General features: G+C 36.7%; 2 protein-coding genes across 2 annotated transcripts in view; both read right to left on the minus strand.

Moving 5' to 3' along the window:
- Window positions 1-21,896, minus strand: part of LOC141349154 (NACHT, LRR and PYD domains-containing protein 3-like) — a 110,630-nt gene that overhangs the window by 62,239 nt on the left and 26,495 nt on the right. The window lies entirely within an intron of this gene.
- LOC129445262 (NACHT, LRR and PYD domains-containing protein 3-like) lies at window positions 240-21,730 on the minus strand (the record flags this gene model as incomplete). The annotated part of the gene is made up of 9 exons (XM_073860026.1): window positions 240-927; window positions 7,939-8,109; window positions 8,463-8,639; window positions 8,996-9,166; window positions 9,521-9,694; window positions 10,845-11,018; window positions 12,670-12,840; window positions 16,883-17,053; window positions 19,917-21,730. Coding segments are annotated over 9 exons (3,204 nt in total), but the record flags the coding sequence as incomplete, so codon positions are not given.

Consider the following 21,896-nt stretch of genomic DNA (forward strand, 5'->3'; position numbering starts at 1 on the left):
CGGTTACATAAATGGCTAGTCAGACTTCCTTATAAACCTTTGTGTTATTTACAAATAGAAATAAAATGCTCTCAGATTACATGATGTATTGTTAGAGGTTTTATGGTCTCTGTATACTTTCAGGAGTTAATACTGAAATCTGAACTCATGTGTCTTCAGTGTTGGTTCATTCTGTTGAATGAGTTGTGACATCACTGTAGTGGCTCCATCATCATCATCATCATCATCAGAACCTGAAGAGATCATCATCATAATCTTCATCATCAAAATCAGTCCAATCATAAGCTGTGTCCCAAATGACACACTATACACTATATGCACTATGAACTTGATCATGTAGGGTATGAATTTTAGAAGAGCAGTATCATCCCAAATTGAAAACTTAATAGTTTTACTTACTGTAAATGTAAGATGAAGTCAAACGCATAGTACAACACAGGCAAGTCAATGAAAACTAATTTGCAGTGACTGTTTAATGTACAAAGTGTCCAGCGTTGCACATTTCTAATTTTCTGTTGAATAAAGGCATTATCCGGGTACTTAAAGTACACTTTCTTTTGTGGTATTTTCTGGGTGAACACAGTACTTATACTTCTTTATTCTAGAAAATGGCGTAGAATAGTGCATACGTGTGTGATTTGGGATTTAACTTTAATCATTTTAATAACCAGTCCATTTAAAATCATAATAATCATTTAACAATCACTTCAGAAAATGTGCTAAAAACAACAAAGACAATTATTTACTTACTCCAGTGTCTCTAGTTTATAATGTGAATCCTCCTTTAAATCAGAGAGCAGCTTCTTTCCTGAATCACTTATTTGTTTATTATTAGACAGATTCAGATATCTCAGATGTGATGGGTTTGATCTCAGAGCTGAAGCCAAAGCTGCACAACCTTCATCTGTGACACCACAACCATACAACCTGTAGAGCACAATAACACACACTGAACTCTCTCACGTCACGATACATCACATTTTTTCAGCAAAATCCCTCGTCAATGGTGCTTATCAATGTTTCTTTAAATTTGGTTAAATTAATGAATGAAATCAAAAAGACAGCTCAGCTTTAAATAAATGATTTTTTTTAACTACACATCTGAAGACTGTAGTCTCCGGAGCCGGAGGTCACATTTGTAAGCTGCATACGTCATCAAGACTGTCTTATTTCATAACATTAACCATTATAAAGTTGACTATTATTCTTCTAAATCATACATTGTTGTAATATGCTTATGACTTGCAAATGTCTGAAAATAATAAACCAGGCTTGATGACATACAGACTGCATATGCAACCTGCGGAGGCTGCAGCCTTTGGATTGAGAAACATCCGTTCTGTCTTGGTCAGATATGCGCCGATCCCCTAGGTTGCTTCACATTTACTTCACATGTCGCATCTCAAACCAGAGTCATATAATAAGAGAGTTACGGCACTCACATAGACGTCCATTGTAAGAATGGAATGCGGAAGAAACAGTGTGTCATGTAGTGACGCATAGTTCCAAACGCAGCACTGAAGCCCATTCATTTCAATGACACCTGCTGGTAAATCGATGAAATTACCATTTCTCTTTACATTTTCTGACATTTTCTGAATATAGTCAACAGTGATATTTTATGATCTCTGCTGTAGGTAATGATTATCGTTAATCATAACTAGTAACATTTTTATATTTTAATGAGTTGTGTATAATGTGTGAATAATATAGATTTAATGGTTTAATATTTTATTACTGATTGCCATCTACTTTATACTTATTTTTTTTATCTATTACGAGTAACACTAGGGGGTAATAGCGTGTAGCTAAATGCCTTGGGATAGTTCGGCCAAAAACGATATTAAACCCATGATTTACTCACCCCCAAGCTGTCCAAGTTGCATATGTCCATCGTTTTTCAGACAAACACATTTTCGGATATTTTAGAAAATATTTTAGATCTTTCAGTTGATTAACTCTTTCACCGCCAGCGTTTTCATGATTTTCACCAAAGTTTAATGCCTTCCAGAAAATGTTCTTCTTTAAATATATAAAAATACAATATACCAAATGAAAGAACAGACTCTCTGCTTTCAAACAAAAAAACCCGTTTCATCCTACCTTTGGTGGTTCTTTTGTAATCAGCTTTTGAATATGGGTAGGTTTCTGGAAAAACACCACATTTTGAGCAAAAAGCAGAGATAATTCCATTTTTGTGATGGACTTTTCATAGAGATGCCATTCAGAGCGATCTTTAAAACAGACACGGACATGCAGCAGCTTGTCATAGGGCAATAATTCCGGGTTTAAAAAGTTGCGAATACTGGTGGATAATAGCAGTATTGCGGAAAGACGGAAAATCTCGTCATTGGCGGAGAAGCGTTTTCTCTTAATTGACGAGATATCTCGTCAATGGCGGTGAAAGAGTTAAATGTAATGTTACGGGGTCCACCAATAGTCCACGACCTTCAAGTCCAAAAAAAGTGCGTCCATCCTTCACAAATTAAATCCAAACGACTCCAAACGGATGATAAACAAAGGTCTTCTGAGGGTAATCCGTGCGGTGTTGTTGTAGAAATATCCATATTTAAAATTTTATCAACGTAATTAACTAGCTTCCGGTAGCGCCGCCATAGTAAATCATGGGTTTAATATCGGTTTTGGCCAAACTATCCCTTTATAAAAAGGTCACACTGCTTCACAATGCTGCTATGTGTTTCATTGTTTTTGGTAAGTAATACGAGTGATGTATCCTCGAAAATCATGTATAATTTTAACATTTAATGTGTAGTATAAATACAATTAAATGTGAATTTAGTGTGTTTCTGTTATGTTTCACTGTTACAAATATCCGCGTTGGCGATCTTTTTTATGATTTTAATATAGTAAAAGTGTAGGAATTATGTTTTTAGCAGATTGATAGCCATATATAGCCATATTTTTACTACAAAAATAAAAGATAAACTGTGTTGCTGTAGTTGGTATTGATAACCACAGTTATCTTTGGGTCACCATTAAATGTTTATCTTTATTAACTGATTTACTGTATTTTTATCACTCCCTAGTAAAAAAACATTATAAACATAGTAAGTATAGTAATCAATTCACATTACAAGCTAATATTTACCTAAAATAGCTGAAAACCTATGCAAACAGATTGACAGTTTGGAACTGTAGAACGTTACATGAATCACGTGACCCCAGGATTCGGATTCGGACGAATACTGGGCTTTTTGACGGGGTTCGGACGTTTTCTAGATTTCTTTCCACCCTAGGCTTGCGCTACCGCTGGTGGACGTCACGCGGCTGTTGATTACACACATCGGGTGCTGACGTGGAGATGAGCTTTTTCTTTCGGTGAGCCTTAGGGGCTGGACACATCAAATCTTTTAAGCACGTCTGAAAATGCCTTGTAGAGTTGTGACGTTCGCGAACGAACCGATTCTTTTGAATGGCTCATAAACATGAATGATGGGAGCCGAGTTGCGGCTGGAGGGCCCTGCTGAAAAAAACAGCATACCAGCAAGACCAGCATATGTTGTGTTTTGGTGCTGGTTTGCTAGTGAACACCAGCTAAACCGGCATCAAACCAGCATCAACACCAGCATTAGCACCAGCTAAACCAGCATTAGCACCAGCATCCCATGCTGGTCATACCAGCATATGTTGTGTTTTGGTGCTGGTATGCTGGTGACCACCAGCTAAACCAGCATAGACCAGCATAATTCTGAAATTGTAGCTCCGGTTCAGTGACAGTACGCACAGAAATTCGCACCCATAAATCGCGCAAAGCGTCATGGGGCATAGGAATAGTGTGGATAGTAAGTACATGTTGTTGATGATTATTACTTAGTACCTAAATGTATAATTACACTATATAAGTGATGCCGTAAAATAAAGAGTAACCAAACTGTGTTATTAAATAATATCAGTAAAGAATCACTGAAGACAAATGTGATGAAATAAATCCCCAAAAGTCATCTGTTAAAGCAACACCAAAGATTTTTTTTTACCTTAAAGAGCCACACAGATCCAAAAACTTACCTTTATTGCAGTGTGTCATGTAGCTGTCCATCAATGTACACAACGTGTAAAGTAGTTGAACCAAAAAGTGCACGATTAATAAAGTTATTGGCTTCTAAAGTAGGGAGTCGACTCTAACTCGCTGAAACGAGTCGTTATAGGGAGTGAGTCTTCTTCCTGATATTATCCACGTCACACAAACTTATCCACGTCACATGAGATACTAATCTCCGCCTACAGCCTTGCCCAGGAGAAACGAAAACTATGACCCGCCCACAGCTAGTTTGTGTGTGAGTGTAAACATCAGCTCACGCTGTGTTTTCAGCTTGTGTTGTTTTCACTACCAAAGGAGACTTTTTCAAGGAGGGATATACTAAACGTGTCTGGCTGTGAAGAATCAGTGGTTAAAATTATTTTTTAACGGAGGGATTTAGACGTTTCGCAATGAAAGTGGTTCAGTACCCACTTTATTTGGAACAACATGCGTCTCCTAACCACAACCTGTAAGTATGATTATAGCTACATACTTGCTTAAAAGAGCGTAAAATGTCTATATTCGTTTTTATTGCTTGGATTAATGTTGAATGATATCGTTGTTTAAACTCTAACTTATATACTGTCAGAGTCACGATAGCAAGCGGTTTTGCTATGACCCGGTTAGTTTACATAAATGCTTAAATGAGTGTAAAATTGTTAGTTTCAATCGTCGTTTGTATTGTTTGGATTAATGATGAATGATGTTGTGTGTTTAAACTGTTAAAGGGGGGGTTTAATGGTATTTCAAGCATTCTGACTTATTAACACAGTTATAGAGTTGTTTCCTCATGCTTAACGTAGGCAAAGTGTCAAAAATGCAGTTGGGCGTGTTTCAGAGTATTTCTGTGCCGAATGCACTTCGCCAGGGTTCGTACAAGTTTCGGCTAATTTTTTTCGATTACGGTTCTAACTGACGTTTCAGGGGTTTTCGATACGTATCACTTCTTTATATGGGCTTCCGCCGGAAAACTTCCCCCGGAAAACCCCGCCCAGCCGTCAGTCAGCGGGAGACGCTAGAGCTTGCTAACAGCTTATCATGCCACTCAGCTTTGTTTAATTTCAAAAGTCAACAATGGCACAAGAAGAAGTGTGTTTTTGGATGTAAGGAGAAGACATCCAGCCTCATGGAAACAATGGATATAGTTTATTATCCGGATTAGCAGCGGAGTTTTGCGTGTGTGTTTGATGCGGTGGATTTTCAGAACCGGGTCATGACGAGTTACACGTGGTAAGTAAGACTTCTGTCTTATGTTGGAAATAGGCGCGTGTATATTATATAAATGACACGAACATGTAGTGAATCATACGTTATAAGTGTTGTATAGTGTTGCATGACTCGTACTCGCTCCTCCCGTGTTATAACTCCTCCTTCTTCATTTTTTCGTACGTTATCGGAAAGATTCGTTAAAGCTAATATTTCTTTTATAAATCTGATTAAACTAAAGACTCTTCAGAGATATAAAGGATGTCATACTACTCTATAGGTACTCCAGATTGATATCAGAAATGCAGAAACAGCGTGTGTTACGTGAGCTTTAATTTACTGTCAGAGAGTCACGTTAGCAAACGGCTAACGCATGCTCATTTACGGTTTTGTTATGACCCGGTTAGTTTACATAAATGCTTAAATGAGTGTAAAATGTTAGTTTCAATCGTCATTTTTATTGCTTGGATTAATGATGAATGGTGTGTATTGATGTTGACAATGTCTTCTCAGTAAATCATGTTAGCACGAGGTCAATACAGGGAGTGCAGAATTATTAGGCAAGTTGTATTTTTGAGGATTACTTTTGTTATTGTACAACTACAGTGCTCTTGGTCAATTCAAAATGTTAACAAACCCTCAAACCTGAACATTTAAGTAGTAAAAGTGAAATTTTGGCTTTATTAACGAGAATATTTCTATGTACACCATTATTAGGCAACTATTAGTGTGCAGAATTATTAGGCAACTAAATGAAAAACAAAGATTTTACCATCTCACTTGTTTTTTTTTTTACCTGTTAAAGTGAGAATAATAAACAAACTCTACATTTACAAAAAAATTAATAAAACAATAAAAAATAAAAAAATATATAGACTCAGTGACCAATATAGCCACCCTTCTTTTCGATAACAGTCACAAGCCTTCCATTCACAGATTCAGTCAGTTTATTGATCTGGTCTGAACCAATATTTTGTGCAGCCACAACCACAGCCTCCCAGACATTGTTCAGAGAGGTGTACGGTTTACCTTCACTGTAAATGTCCTGCTTAAGAAGGAATCAAAAGGTCTCAATAGGGTTTAAGTCAGGTGAAGATGGGGCCATGGCATTAGTTTTTCATCTTTAAAGCCTTTACTGGCCAGCCACTCAGTGAAGTACTTTGATGTATGTGATGGAGCGTTGTCTTGCAAAATAATCAGTCTTCTTGAAAGATGCAAACTTTTTCCTGTACCACTGCTTGAAGAAAGTGTCTTCTACATTACAGGCAGGCAGGCACAGACAGGTATTATTAAAGATGAGCTTGTTGGACCTTTTTGGGTTGAAAATGGAAATAAAAAACAACTCTCAGACCTACTGCCAATTTTTAGAAGACACTTTCTTCAAGCAGTGGTACAGGAAAAAATCTGCATCTTTCAAGAAGACTTTTGTACGCAAGACAACGCTTCAGCACATGCATCAAAGTACTCCACTGCATGACTGGCCAGTAAAGGCCTTAAAGATGAAAAACTAATGACATGGCCCCTTCTTCACCTGACTTAAACCCTATTGAGACCTTTTGATCCCTTCTTAAGCAGGACATTTACAGTGAAGGTAAACCGTACACCTCTCCGAACAGTGTCCGGGAGGCTGCGGCTGTGGCTGCACAAAATGTTGGTTCAGACCAGATCAAGAAACTGACTGAATCCGTGAATGGAAGGCTTGTGACTGTTATCGAAAAGAAGGGTGGCTATATTGGTCACTAAGTTTATATATTTTTTATTGTTTTATTAATTTTTTTTGTAAATGTAGAGTTTGTTTATTATTCTCACTTTAATAGGTGAAAAAAAACAAGTGAGATGGCAAAATCTTTGTTTTTCATTTAGTTGCCTAATAATTCTGCCCACTAATAGTTGCCTAATAATGATGTACATAGAAATATTCTCTTAAGAAAGCCAAAATTTCACTTTTACTACTTAAATGTTTAGGTTTGAGGGTTTGTTAACATTTTGAATTGACCAAGAGCACTGTAGTTGTACAATAACAAAAGTAATCCTCAAAAATACAACTTGCCTAATAATTCTGCACTCCCTGTACATGTTGCACTGTTGTTGGTCTGTGCCACCGATCTGTGGTCTGTGAGACTGATCTGTGCAAAGACACTGTGTCAATTCACCAATCAGAGCAGAGTAGGCTACTGAAAGGTGGGGTTTAGGCAGACTGAGTCGTTGAACGGCTTCACACGAATCGTTTGGGGATCTCTGAGAAATGGGGTAATTTTAAATTTATATTTTGAGAAAATTACAGTGTTTTTTGACCTTGCATGCATTTAAACCTGTTGTCCGGGACTTATAAATAGTGATAGGATGCTTAAAATTTGCACCTTACTGGCCCTTTAAAATAACGCTTCCAAAACAGTTGTTGTTCATCCACTCTAAACAGGGTGAACAGCACTTTCACATTCGATTTACAGCCCTCTATCGGCCAAAACCGCACTAAAGAAGTTTCCAACCATCGGGTAGTGGTCCTGTAGTCCGAGTGAATACTACAAAAACTTGCTTTACGGCAGACCTACAATCCAATCAGAGCCAGCTATGCCTCAGTATTTATGACAGTGGGTAATGGACAATTACGCTTCTAACCTGTAGGGGGAGCAAAGAGCCAAAACTCTTTGGTGTTGCTTTAAAGATGTGATGAAACTCATTTATGATCTTACTTCAGTTTCTCCAGTTTACAGTTTGGATTCTTCAGTCCATCAGAGATCAGCTTCACTCCTGAATCACTTATTTTATTCTCAGACAGATCCAGATCTCTCAGATGTGAGTTTGATCTCAGAGCTGAAGCCAAAGCTGCACAACCTTCATCTGTGACATCACAATCATACAACCTGTAGAGAACAATAACACACACTGAACTCTCTCACTTTACTACACATCACACAAGTTAAGATTTAAAGTCTCTCAAAAAAATAAACAAATCACTCATCAATGGTGCTTATCAATGTTTCTTTAAATTTGGTTAAATTAATGAATGAAATCAAAAGACAGCTCAGCTTTAAATAAATTATTATTTTGTTTGTTTGTTTATATACAAAAAGAGAGAAACTGAGAGGAAACACTGTAAAAATCAAAACTGTGTTATTAAATAATATCAGTTAAGATTCACTGAAGACAAATGTGATGATATAAACCCACAAAAGTCATCTGTTAAAGATGTGATGAAACTCATTTATGATCTTACCTCAGTTTCTCCAGTTTACAGTTTGGATTCTTCAGTCCATCACAGATCAGCTTCACTCCTGAATCTCTTATTTGTTTATTATAAGACAGATCCAGTTCTCTCAGATGTGATGGGTTTGATCTCAGAGCTGAAGCCAAAGCTGCACAACCTTCATCTGTGACATCACATTCACTCAACCTGTAGAGAACAATAACACACACTGAACTCTCTCACTTTACTACACATCACATAAGTTTAGATTTAAAGTTTCTAAAAAAAAATAAGCAAAATCACCCATCAATGGTGCGTATCAATGTTTATTTAAATTTGGTTAAATTAATGAATGAAATCAAAAGACAGCTCAGCTTTAAATAAATGATTGTTTTTGTTTGTTTGTTTATATACAAAAAGGGAGAAACTGAGAGGAAACACTGTAAAAATCAAAACTGTGTTATTAAACAATATCAGTAAAGAATCACTGAAGACAAATGTGATGATATAAACCCACAAAAGTCATCTGTTAAAGATGTGATGAAACTCATTTATGATCTTACTTCAGTTTCTCCAGTTTACAGTTTGGATTCTTCAGTCCATCACAGATCAGCTTCACTCCTGAATCTCTTAGATTATTCTCAGACAGATTCAGTTCTCTCAGATGTGAGTTTGATATCAGAGCTGAAGCCAAAGCTGCACAACCTTCATCTGTGACACGACAACTACTCAATCTGTAGAAAACAATAACACACACTGAACTCTCTCACTTTACTACACATCACATAAGTTCAGACTTAAAGTCTCTGAAAAAAATAAGCAAAATCGCCCATCAATGGTGCTTATCAATGCGTCTTTAAATTTAGTTAAATTAATGAATGAAATCAAAAGACAGCTCAGCTTTAAATAAATGATTGTTGTGTTTGTTTGTTTATACACAAAAAGAGAGAAACTGAGAGGAAACACTGTAAAAATCAAAACTGTGTTTTTAAATAATATCAGTAAAGAATCACTGAAGACAAATGTGATGATATAAACCCACAAAAGTCATCTGTTAAAGATGTGATGAAACTCATTTATGATCTTACTCCAGTTTCTCCAGTTTACAGTTTGGATTCTTCAGTCCATCACAGATCAGCTTCACTCCTGAATCTCTTAGATTATTCAAAGACAGATCCAGTTCTCTCAGATGTGATGGGTTTGATTTCAGAGCTGAAGCCAAAGCTGCACAACCTTCACCTGTGACACCACAATAACGCAACCTGTAGAGAACAACAACACACACTGAACTCTCTCACTTCACAATACATCACATTTTTTAAAGACTTTAAATTTGAACTTATAAGTAGGGGTGCAACGGATCACAAAACTCATAGTTCAGATCACATTACGTTTTTGAGGCACGGATCGGATAATTTTTCGGATCAGCAAAAAAAAAGTATGGGAAAATCTAATAACAAATCAAGAAATTACAAACATTTATAAAAAAGAAAAAAGTTGCACATTAAGTAAGGTCTAAAATCATTAGGTACAGAAATCAAATGAATAATAACACTGCATTTATTTTATTAATTAAATGTAATTATTATTTTTTAAAGCTTCAGAAGTGATTTTCTCTTTGTCTTGGGTTGTTTGATTAACATTAATGCCACAAACTTAAGTAGGTCAATTGAGGTTACGGTCTCTTTAAGACCAAGTATGCCCAGACTGCATATCTCTCCGTGTGTGCACTACTCAGTGCCCTTAAATGTGCGCACACAAACAGACAGAGGGCGAATTAACTCTCTTTTTGCAGTTAAACTGTTTAAAATCACTTGAATGTTAACATTTGCAAACCTTTAAAACACGTGCAAATGGTAAACTTTCCCTAATTAAATTTAAGTATTAATCCGCGAATCACATGCGAGCTAAACCGTGGGTCGTGATCCGTTGCAGCACTACTTATAAGTAAAATCACCCATCATTGGTGCTTATCAATGTTTCTTAAAATTTGGTCAAATTAATAAATGAAATCAAAAGACAGCTCAGCTTTAAATAAATTATTATTTTTTATTTGTTTATATACAAAAAGAGAGAAACTGAGAGGAAACACTGTAAAAATCAAAACTGTGGTTAACACTTTATTTTACGATGCCTTTGTTACACATGTCACATGTAAGTATTATAGTAATAACAGTTAATTATGCATAATTACATCCAACTAACCTTAAACCAAACCCTTATGCTAACCCCAACCCTATAGTGAGTACATGTTGTTGATGATTATACTATAACAGTGATGCCGTAAAATAAAGAGTAACCAAACTGTGTTATTAAATAATATCAGTAAAGAATCACTGAAGAGAAATGTGATGATATAAACCCACAAATGTCATCTGTTAAAGATGTGATGAAACTCATTTATGATCTTACTTCAGTTTCTCCAGTTTACAGTTTGGATTCTTCAGTACATCAGAGATCAGCTTCACTCCTGAATCACTAAGATTATTATGAGACAGATCCAGATCTCTCAGATGTGATGGGTTTGATTTCAGAGCTGAAGCCAAAGCTGCACAACCTTCATCTGTGACATCACACATACTCAACCTGTAGAGAACAATAACACACACTGAACTCTCTCACTTCACTACACATCACATCAGTTCAGATTTAAAGTCTCTATAAAAATAAGCAAAATCACCAATCAATGGTGCTTTATCAATGTTTCTTTAAATTTGGTTAAATTAATGAATGAAATCTAAAGAAAACTCAGCTTTGTTTGTTTATATACAAAAAGAGAGAAACTGAAAGGAAACTAGGGCTGGGACGATTCACTAATCAGGAGATTCTATATCCCGATACCTGTGTGCCTATTCAATACATTTTGCGATTCTGTGGCTATTGCGATAGTAGCTATTCACATTTTTGATAGCCTAATAAAGACCAGACAATTGAAAATACTTGATCATACCCTTAAACAGACTGTATATGAGTCACATTATCAAAAACAATGCATTACATCTTTCTGAATTTTAATTTCAGGAGCAGACCACATACATAGTGCATATTTTAAAGTACATCAAACCATAAAACTTTCCAAACCCTTGAACTTGAATATAGATGGTTTCATCGGACGCACGTGATACACGTCTGGATCCGAACTTTACTTCCGGTTTCGTTTTTTCAATGGTTTGACTAGTTGCTAAACTGATCTCTTGAACAAATGCCTCGTCGAAAATAACAATTTTTTTGGTTTCTTAGGTAATCTGTGTGTTGTTTTTTTTTGCTTGCTATATAAATAAACTATGTTTAAAGTACTTTGTAGTTATTTATTATTTTCAGCGGAGTTTACCGGAAGTTATGTGCGGACCACGACAGCCGCTTGTTTATGTTGTTACTGCTGAAACCGTCTATAATATTCAAATGTGCAACATAATGAGTAGAATAATACTCTCTGAAATAAAATAAAGTGCTATGTTAAACTGTTCTAATAAATAACAATAAATAAATAAACTACTGAACAATTTATTTAAAATTGAATTGAACTTATTTAAGACTCTAGACAAATAATATGTGCTACAAACTTCAAACTAAACTAATGCTTGAGAAAGAAAGTGCAGTGCGTCGTCCTGATTTTTAACCAAGAGCCAGTTGTTATCCCCATAGATGGCTTTTACACACAAAGTTAATCAGACCCGGATCCTTTGTGAAGACCTTTAATGCATTCAATTCTTCTCAAGTTCAGAAACATGGAAGGATACAATGTGACAAGGAGCTTTTGAAAAAAAAAATTATCGCGAAATGAACACGCAAACGCACACCAAACTCATTGGGAGATACACGACATGCTCACATGCAAAATGCCATTATCAAAGAGCGTCATTATCACGTGAAAGTGCAGAAATAATTATCGAAGAGGTTTGCTCCCCTGTCTCTGCCATGGTTTTGCATTCTTACTCCAGCTTGAAATGGATAAGACATTACCTATTACAGACAACAACAAATATGTTTTGCCCTTTGTTGGAATAAAAGCAGTAACGTCTCCCCACCACCTCTTTGGAAAAGAAAAAATATTAAATATATATCGATTCTGAGGTAAACAAATCAATTTAGTTTTTAGAATTGCGAGGAAACACTGTAAAAATCAAAACTGTGTTATTAAATAATATCAGTAAAGAATCACTGAAGACAAATGTGATGATATAAACCCACAAAAGTCATCTGTTACAGATGTGATGAAACTCATTCATGATCTTACGTCAGTTTCTCCAGTTTACAGGTTGGATTCTTCAGTCCATCACAGATCAGCTTCACTCCTGAATCTCTTAGTTCATTCCTATGCAGATTCAGTTCTCTCAGATGTGAGTTTGATCTCAGAGCTGAAGTCAAAGCTGCACAACCTTTATCTGTGACACCACACCAACTCAACCTGTAGAGAACAATAACACACACTAAACTCTCTCACTTTACTACACATCACATAAGTTACGATTTAAAGGGGACAGAGAATGAAAAACCATTTTTACCTTGTCTTTGTTGAATAATGGGAGTCTACGCACATTCACAAACATACAAAAAGTGCTCAACATCTCAGTGTCATAGAAATTCCTCTTTTAGAAATGTCAGCCAGAAAATCGCCCAATCTGAAAAACGGATGCTTATGACATCACAGGCATCTAACTGCCCCTCCACTTTAAAATAATTGGCTACATTTTTAGAGTGGCAGCAAAATCAGCCAATCAGGAATGAGATTGCAAGTTAAGCCAGTAGGGGGAGCCAAATGGGTGCAAAACCACTTGTTTAAAATCCCCCACCCTAATAGAGCTATTAGAGAGAGGTTTTTAGGAAGCTTCAAAGCAGGCCCGGATTGGCCATAGGGAGAACCGGGAGGATTCCCGGTGGGCCGGTCTGTTTTTTTTGGCCACGAGGGCCGGTGTTGTCATGCCACCGGGATGACGCGTATTTGCGGGTGAGAGATGTTCCCGTCGCTTTATGCACAAGTTGATTGTGTCCCGAGTCCCGACCACTTATTGGAAGAATTCTTGCATTAGGGTTCATTGACATCTTAAACGCATGGGAAACGCAGGACGTGCCGCTGTCTTCTGGTTTTCAAAGCGCTTACTTGAACACGAGTTTTGTTTCAGACGCGTCTATATTGAGTGCGCTTGCCGGCCGCGCGTCTATTATATTTTAAATAAACTTGAGCGCCTCTTTTGAGTGCGCTTGCCGGCCGCGCGTCTATATTTAAAATAAACTTGAGCGCGTCTTTTGAGTGCGCTTGCCGACCGCGCGTCTATTATATTTAAAATAAACTTGAGCGCGTCTTTTGAGTGCGCTTGCCGACCGCGCGTCTATTATATTTTAAATAAACTTGAGCGCGTCTTTTGAGTGCGCTTGCCGGCCGCGCGTCTATTATATTTAAAATAAACTTGAGCGCGTCTTTTGAGTGCGCTTGCCGGCCACGCGTCTATATTTTAAATAAACTTGAGCGCGTCTTTTGAGTGCGCTTGCCGGCCGCACGTCTATTATATTTTAAATAAACTTGAGCGCGTCTTAATACAAACGGGCTGGCCTCTAAAAGGAAAAGAATTTACAAAACGTATTTTTTTATCCAAGTCATAGATGAATTATCTATGAATAGTCGTTATTCATTGTTTATTGCAAGAGGAACAAAAATCTATTTGATGCAAAACTCATTAGTTTATTTGAAAAAAGTAGTTTCAAAAGTATATCCATGATGTTTTCTTTTTTTAACACAATGTAGGCCTACGTTATTTAGCAATAGACATGATTTAAGTACTAAAAAAAGATACAGATTTTTTCCATTTGTTTCCAATGCATACTTGATAAATCTTGCTTGTGTATTGTATATCAGGGGTTTCCAAACGTTATCAACCCAACAGTTAATCTCAAGACTCACAATTTTTTAGAAATAGAAATATAGAGGAAAACACAAACACATTTGTTTCCTTTAGTTTTTGAATAAGTTTACTTTAGTAATATTATGGTCTTATGGTAAAGCTGCATGATTATGGCAAAAATTATAATTGTTTACTGCATTTGCACGGAATATGATTTGAAAAATACAGTGAATTGCAAGGCTGCAGAGAACAGTGCACTACTGCAGACTTATACTACTGAGCTTTTAAAGATATTATTTCAATAGTCAGTCATGAACTAAAGTGGGCCGGTCTAAGGCATGAAACTCCAGGGCTGAAAATGAGTCCCACTCCGGCCCTGCTTCAAAGGCATTACAGACCCAAACAAAAACATTTTTGTCTACATGTCACATCACAGAACAAGGATAAATACTATGTTCAATCATTCTATGTCACCTTTTAAGTCTCTGAAAAAATAAGCAAAATCACCCAACAATGGTGCTTATCAAATGTTTCTTGAAAGGAACAGTATGTAAGAAATGTATATCAATTAATCATAAAATGGCCCTGATATGTCACTAGACATTAAGAAATCATTTTCATTTCAAATACTTATCACTCACAACAGTGTTATGGCCAGGATATTGTCATTTAAAAAGTGACGTTGCAGACCTCAAATGATGTTTATGTTGTCATTTTGTGTATTGGCCACCTGGGGCCCGTTCTTCGTACGTTGCTAACTCAGTTAGCTGGATTTGATTGTTGACGATTTGGCATGATCCAATTTGGTTCTTCGAAGCTCATCCTAGACTTGCTGTCATAGCAACAGGTCCGTAAGATCAAACCTGCTCGGGAGCAGGCTTATTTCATGTAAACAAGATTAGTTTGTACCTTTTTAAGCGGATGTGATATGGAAAGTCTGACGCAGTCGCGTATTCTCCATTATACGAGCGCAATCTGCGTAAGATGCATGATTAATATAAAGAGCTTTTCAAATTCAACACGTAATAAAAAAGGGATAGATTAATTAAATATTTTAGTGATGTTATTTAAAAAATATATAACAAATATTCTTTTTTTGAACTTGTGCAACTTGTTTTTGTGTAACATTATTATTCTTAAACGAATGAGAAGACAAATATGCTGATCACATTCATTTTAAATTAGTTTGAATTTTCCTTAATAAAAGCAGCAATCAATCATACCCAGCACTAATAGATGTTATGTACAATAAAGACTATTACTCAATGTGAAATAATTTCCATTTGAATAAACTAATCTCCTATTTTAATTGTCAAGTAGCTTACAATGTCATGCATGAAAGGGTTTTCGTTTACTAATTTCTATCTATTCTATCTTTAAAACGTTGTCTACAAATATGTTACCCTGTCCCTGTTCTGTGACAAAAATGACCAAAATAACCAAATAAGTTTTTTGCACATATTTTCACATATCTTTATCTTCTTTACTACACTTTTCTGTGCAGACTCAGCAGATGCAGGACTTTCAGTTAACGTGGAATATTGCTAATATTGCTAATATAGTCAGAAATCAGTTAAGAATAATGCAATTGAACTAGTTAACTTATTTAACCACTTGCATATAGTTTCTCTAAAGGACTGTCATCTGAGAGGATGTTTACTGTCCTGTGCATTGCTCAGAAACAGTTGCACTTTTATAATCTTTTGATGTAGAATAACATTTACATTCCCTTACTGCACATCATACTTCATTTAACACATTCTTGAGAACTGCTGAAAGTGTTGGTGTATTATCTACAACTGCACAAAAGAGAGTAAAACACAATCATATAGTACACTACAATTTGAATTGTATTTATCAGAAATTAAATTGTTGCATTGGCTGTGGGTTTAAGAAAGAGCAACTGCTCCAGAGATGATCTGCACAATCAATCAGTTTAGAGACATCACTCCTGCCAGCACATCACATGAAGATGCAGGACCACCACCTGTTTATATTCTGCTTTTTAAGTTGTTGTTACAAACAGACAAAATAGCATTTAACTGTTTTTAACCATTGTAACAACTGGCCAATCAAAGCGTTGCTGATCAGTGTTTCTACTATCGATATGTTTTGCCTTTTCTTGCAGTGCACGAACGCACAGTGATCTCAGATATTTCAATCCTGCCATACTAATCATCAACAGCAGTGGTGTTCAAAGAACCAAATAAGCGAGATCATAATTAGCGAGATCTAAACATTTAGAATGTGTCATTTAATCTCGGATGTAATAAGCGACGTACAAAGAACGGGCCCCAGTTGTGTGATTGCAGTACCAGTTTTAGCCACAAGTTTTGTGATTGCAATACCAGTTTTGTCCACAATCCTACATACTGTTCCTTTAAATTTTGTTAAATTAATGAATGAAATCAAAAGACAGTTCAGCTTTATTAATGATTGGTTTGTTGGTTTGTTTATATACAAAAAGAGAGAAACTGAGAGGAAACACTGTAAAAATCAAAACTGTGTTATTAAATAATATCAGTAAAGAATCACTGAAGACAAATGTGTTGATATAAACACACAAAAGTCATCTGTTAAAGATGTGAAGAAACTCATTTATGATCTTACTCCAGTTTCTCCAGTTTACAGTTTGGATTCTTCAGTCCATCACAGATCAGCTTCACTCCTGAATCTCTTAGATTATTCTCAGACAGATCCAGATCTCTCAGATGTGAGTTTGATATCAGAGCTGAAGCCAAAGCTGCACAACCTTCATCTGTGACATCACAATAACTCAAGCTGTAGAGAACAATAACACACACACTGAACTCTCTCACTTTACTACACATCACATAATGTCAGATTTAGGGCTCTATCTTACACCCAGCGCAATGCAGCGCAATGCGCGATGCAAGTGTCTTTCGCTAGTTTCCACCCTAATTTTCACGTTTAGCGCCGCGTTGTTTAAATAGCAAATGAATTTGCGCCCCCTTTTGCGCCCATGGCCATTCTGGTCTGAAAACGAGGTGTGTTCAGGCGCATTGTTGGCGCGTTGCTATTTTGAGGCAACTAAAATAGACTACGCCATTGACCAACAAAAACCTGGTCTAAAGTCTAAAGTCAAGGGCGCAATATGTTTTATGTTACATTAGTAATATGCGCCTAAACGGGACAACAATGCGGGTTTGCTTATCACAAAGTACATGAATGCGCAGCACAAACACACTTTTAAATATGAAAGGTTAAAGGATTGAATGTAAAAGATTATTATTGAGTCTCTTGGACATAAATGAGGACTAATTATGAGACGTTAGAAGGCGTAAAGAGCTGCTTCACCTGCAGCCTCAGTCCTGGCGCCATGGGCGGGCTTTAGGGGGCCGGGCCCGCCTTGTGAGTCACCAGTGCCCGCCCTGGACGAGCCTGCGGTCTCCCTTCACCTGTTCACCAGCTCAATGTTTTTATCAATAGGCCACTGTTATTAATAAAAGTTATTGTTTTGTACATATATAACTCCTGAATAAAAATTAAAATTAGTTTGGTCTGATTTAAAAATATAAATATTTAAACGTATTTGATTGGTTTGTCAATAGTGAGCGCGGATGTGTTTGGTTGTTTGCTAAGCGTGCCAGCGCCACCGCTTATTGAGTGCTGCCTGCAGTGAGACTGACACGTTATGGTTCTGCTGTTACCTTTCACTATTTTCGCTGCTGAAACAACAAAAACAGTCAACATTGCGTCTAAAATGTAAGTGGCTTAATATTAATTACTTGTTTAGTCATTAAATCTGTCACATTTTCAACCGTAATGTGATGCTGCTTAACTGTATCATGTTATTAAAAAATCCACATTTTTTACCGCAGTATGTTTAACCCACTTTGTTAACTCGCTTTGTGTTTGCTGTGCTTATTTGTTTAACTTTGCGTTATTACATTATGCACGTTCGGTCGCCATTGAGACTAAAGGATGCAGAATCTGTTTTGGTGATTGTTATTGGCGTTTTTTATCAGACTAGGCTACTTGTTCGGTCGAGCAAGTAAAATTCTCTTTCACTTGGCCTTTTAAAAAATCCACTTGTCTCTGATATTAAGCGGACAAGCGTTGATGTCGAGCCCTGCGACGTGTTTTATTTGCGTTTAGATTGCTTCAGTTAGCTAGGTCCAATCTTCTCCGTTGTATTGCGTTAATGGAGAGGTATGTTAGTTCTTCCTCGCTTTTTTGTCCATTTAATTCATAATTAATGATATTATGCATTGCATTGAGGTTGCTTTCATTTGTGCCCCCCCTGAAAAATGAAATGCCCGTCCGTGAATTTGTGTCTGGCGCCGGGTCTGTGCAGCCTGGTAAGTAAATAAATGCTTTGCTTTAAACAAATGCATCTGTTTTTAAATGTTTTTTTTATGCTACCTCACGGATTTATTGTATATGATGACTCTGTACCTGTGTATATGGTAAGATGAGAAACATTTTTAAGTAATGCCTAAAAAAACTCTTTGCTAAAAAAACACTGTCCAAAGTGCTGAAACGTGCGGAGAGCCGTTTGTAAATTCTTTATCTCCTGTTTGTTACAAATAAAGTATTTTTAGAGTACAAACCTATTTTTACATACTTGTAAATTATTTTTTGATGATATTGGATAGCCATACATTTAAAGCAATTACAAGCCTGCTTTTTTACTTCCATGACTAAAAGAAAACGGGTTTTAAAGGTTTTAATGAAAAAATAACAATTTCAATACAAGTGAAAAACAACAATTATTTAACATTAATCTTAAACTGGGGATCTTCGTCCTCCGCTTAGTTTTTCAGTCTGTCATCTAAATAGGGATTAGACATAGCGCCAGCGCAACTTGCTTTTAAAGGGGATGAGAGCTGAGACTCTCATTGGTTTACTGCACGTTACGCCCAAAATACTCCCATTACAATAGGACCAACCCTTTTCGACCATGCGCTCGGCGCACAAACCATTTTTCCCATCGTTAAATTAGCAAAAGTTGATTCGGACACGCCCATTTAGACGTTGCGCTGTGCGCTTTAGACAATGCGCTTAGATCATTAAAATAGGGCCCTTAAAGTCTCTATAAAAATAAGCAAAATCACCAATCATTGGCGCTTATCAATGTTTCTTTAAATTTGGTTAAATTAATGAATGAAATCAAAAGACAGCTCTGCTTTAAAAAATGATTGTTTTGTTTGTTTATATACAAAAAGAGAGAAACTGAGAGGAAACACTGTAAAAATCAAAACTGTGTTATTAAATAATATCATTAAAGAATCACTGAAGACAAATGTGATGATATAAACCCACAAAAGTCATCTGTTAAAGATGTGATGAAACTCATTTATGATCTTACTCCAGTTTCTCCAGTTTACAGTTTGGATTCTTCAGTCCATCAGAGATCAGCTTCACTCCTGAATCTCTTAGATTATTCTTATACAGATTCAGATCTCTCAGACATGAAGATTTTGAAGTTAGTACTGAAGTCAGACCAGAACAGCTTTTCTCTGACAGTCCACAACGAGTAATAATACTGAGAATGACAAAATATTAGAGATACAATTTAAATCCACAAAATACAGAAAACACACACACACACACACACACACACACACACACACACACACACACACACACACACACAATGATTGCACCCATTGTGACTTACTCAGCTGATCTTGATGCTTCAACCACAGGCAGCAGCTTCTGAAGAACTTCATCTGATGTCATGTGATCTTTGTGATCTTTGTTGAAATCTCTGTTTATGTATTTCCTCAAATCAAACACATCTAACTGCTCTGATGTCAGCAAAATGAAAACCACTGCTGACCACTGAGAAGAGGAGAGTTTCTTGTTTGAAAGATTTCCAGACTTTATATACTTCTGGACTTCATTCACAAGAGACTGATCACCCAGTTCATTTAAAGAGTGAAACAGATTGATGGATTTATCTGGATTAGGATTCAATCTTATTCTGCTTTTAATGTAGTTAACAGTTTTCTCTTTGCTCCAGGAGATTTTCTCTTTGTGTTTCAGAAGATCCTGCAGAAGTTTCTGATTGGACTCCAGTGAGAGACCCAGAAGAAATCTGAGGAAAAGATCCAGATGTCCATTCTTACTCTGTAGAGATTTATCCACAGCTCTCTGATGCAGATCTGATATTGTGTCACATGTGAACTGATGTTTAGATGGTAAATATTCATTGAGTAGATCCCTCTTATATAACAGGAATGAATACAACACATATAGAGCTGCTAGATGTTCCTGAATGCTCAGATGAACAAAGCTGTAAACTTTCCCCAGATACAAACCAAACTCCTCTCTGAAGATCTGAGTACACAATCCTGAGTAAACTGATGCTTCTGATACATCAATGCCACAATCTCTCAGGTCTTCATCATAGAAGATCAGATTGCCTTTCACAAGCTGCTCAAATGCCAGTTTACCCAGTTTAAAGATCATGTCTTCATCCTTCACTTTCTTCTCATAGTCCTTCTGATGTTTGATGTTTGTCTGAATGATCAGGAAGTGTGTGTACATTTCAGTGAGAGTCTTGGGGATCTCTCTTCTCTCTGCTTCACTCATCATTCTCTCTAGAACAGTGACTGAAATCCAGCAGAAGACTGGGATGTGACACATGATGTAGAGACTCCTGGATGACTTCAGGTGTGAGATGATTTGATCAGACAGACTCTTATCACTGATTCTCTTCCTGAAGTATTCCTCCTTCTGTGGATCACTGAATCCTCGTACCTCTGTGACTCGATCAACACACTCAGAGGGGATGAGATCAGCTGCTGCTGGTCTGGAGGTGATCCAGATGAGAGAAGAGGGAAACAGATTCCCCTTGATGAGGTTTGTCAACATCACGTCCACTGAGGTTGATTCTCTTACATCACACAACCTCACACTGCTGTGAAAATCCAGAGACAGACGACACTCATCCAAACCATCAAAGATGAACAACACTTTATATTTATCACTGAAGATTTCCATTTCTTTTGTTTGTGGGAAGAAAAGATGAAGAAGATCTAAAAGACTGAGTGTTTTGTCCTTCATCAAATTGATCTCTCTGAAAGGAAGTGGAAATATGAGGTGGACGTCCTGATTCTCTTTCTCTTCAGCCCAGTCCAGAATGAACTTCTGTACAGAGACTGTTTTTCCAATGCCAGCGACTCCCTTTGTCAGCACACTTCTGATGTGTTTGTCTTGTTCAGGTAAAGGTTTAAAGATGTCATTACATTTGATTGGTGTCTCCTCTGTTGTTGTTCTTCTGGATTGTGTCTCAATCTGTCTCACTTCATGTTCATTATTGATCTCTCCACTTTCACTCTCTGTGATGTAAAGCTCTGTGTAGATCTCATTCAGTAGTGTTGGGTTTTTCTGCATTGATGTTACCTCACACAAACACTGAAACTTCTTCTGTAGATTTGATCTGAATGTTTTGAGGACTTCAGCACATTTAGCGCCAGATCTATTAAAGGAACAAAAGAGTTAAAATGCTAACTGTACCGTGAAATAAAGAGTAACAGAAAAAGCTTTAATTCCAAATGTAAGCTGATTGCAAATTCGTGGTGTAAAAAGGGTCTACAATGCCATCTACTATATTATTACATTTATGGCCCCCATAATGGATTAGATATTTTTA

The sequence above is a fragment of the Misgurnus anguillicaudatus genome, chromosome 3 (assembly GCF_027580225.2).
Source record: "Misgurnus anguillicaudatus chromosome 3, ASM2758022v2, whole genome shotgun sequence".
NCBI lineage: Eukaryota > Metazoa > Chordata > Actinopteri > Cypriniformes > Cobitidae > Misgurnus > Misgurnus anguillicaudatus.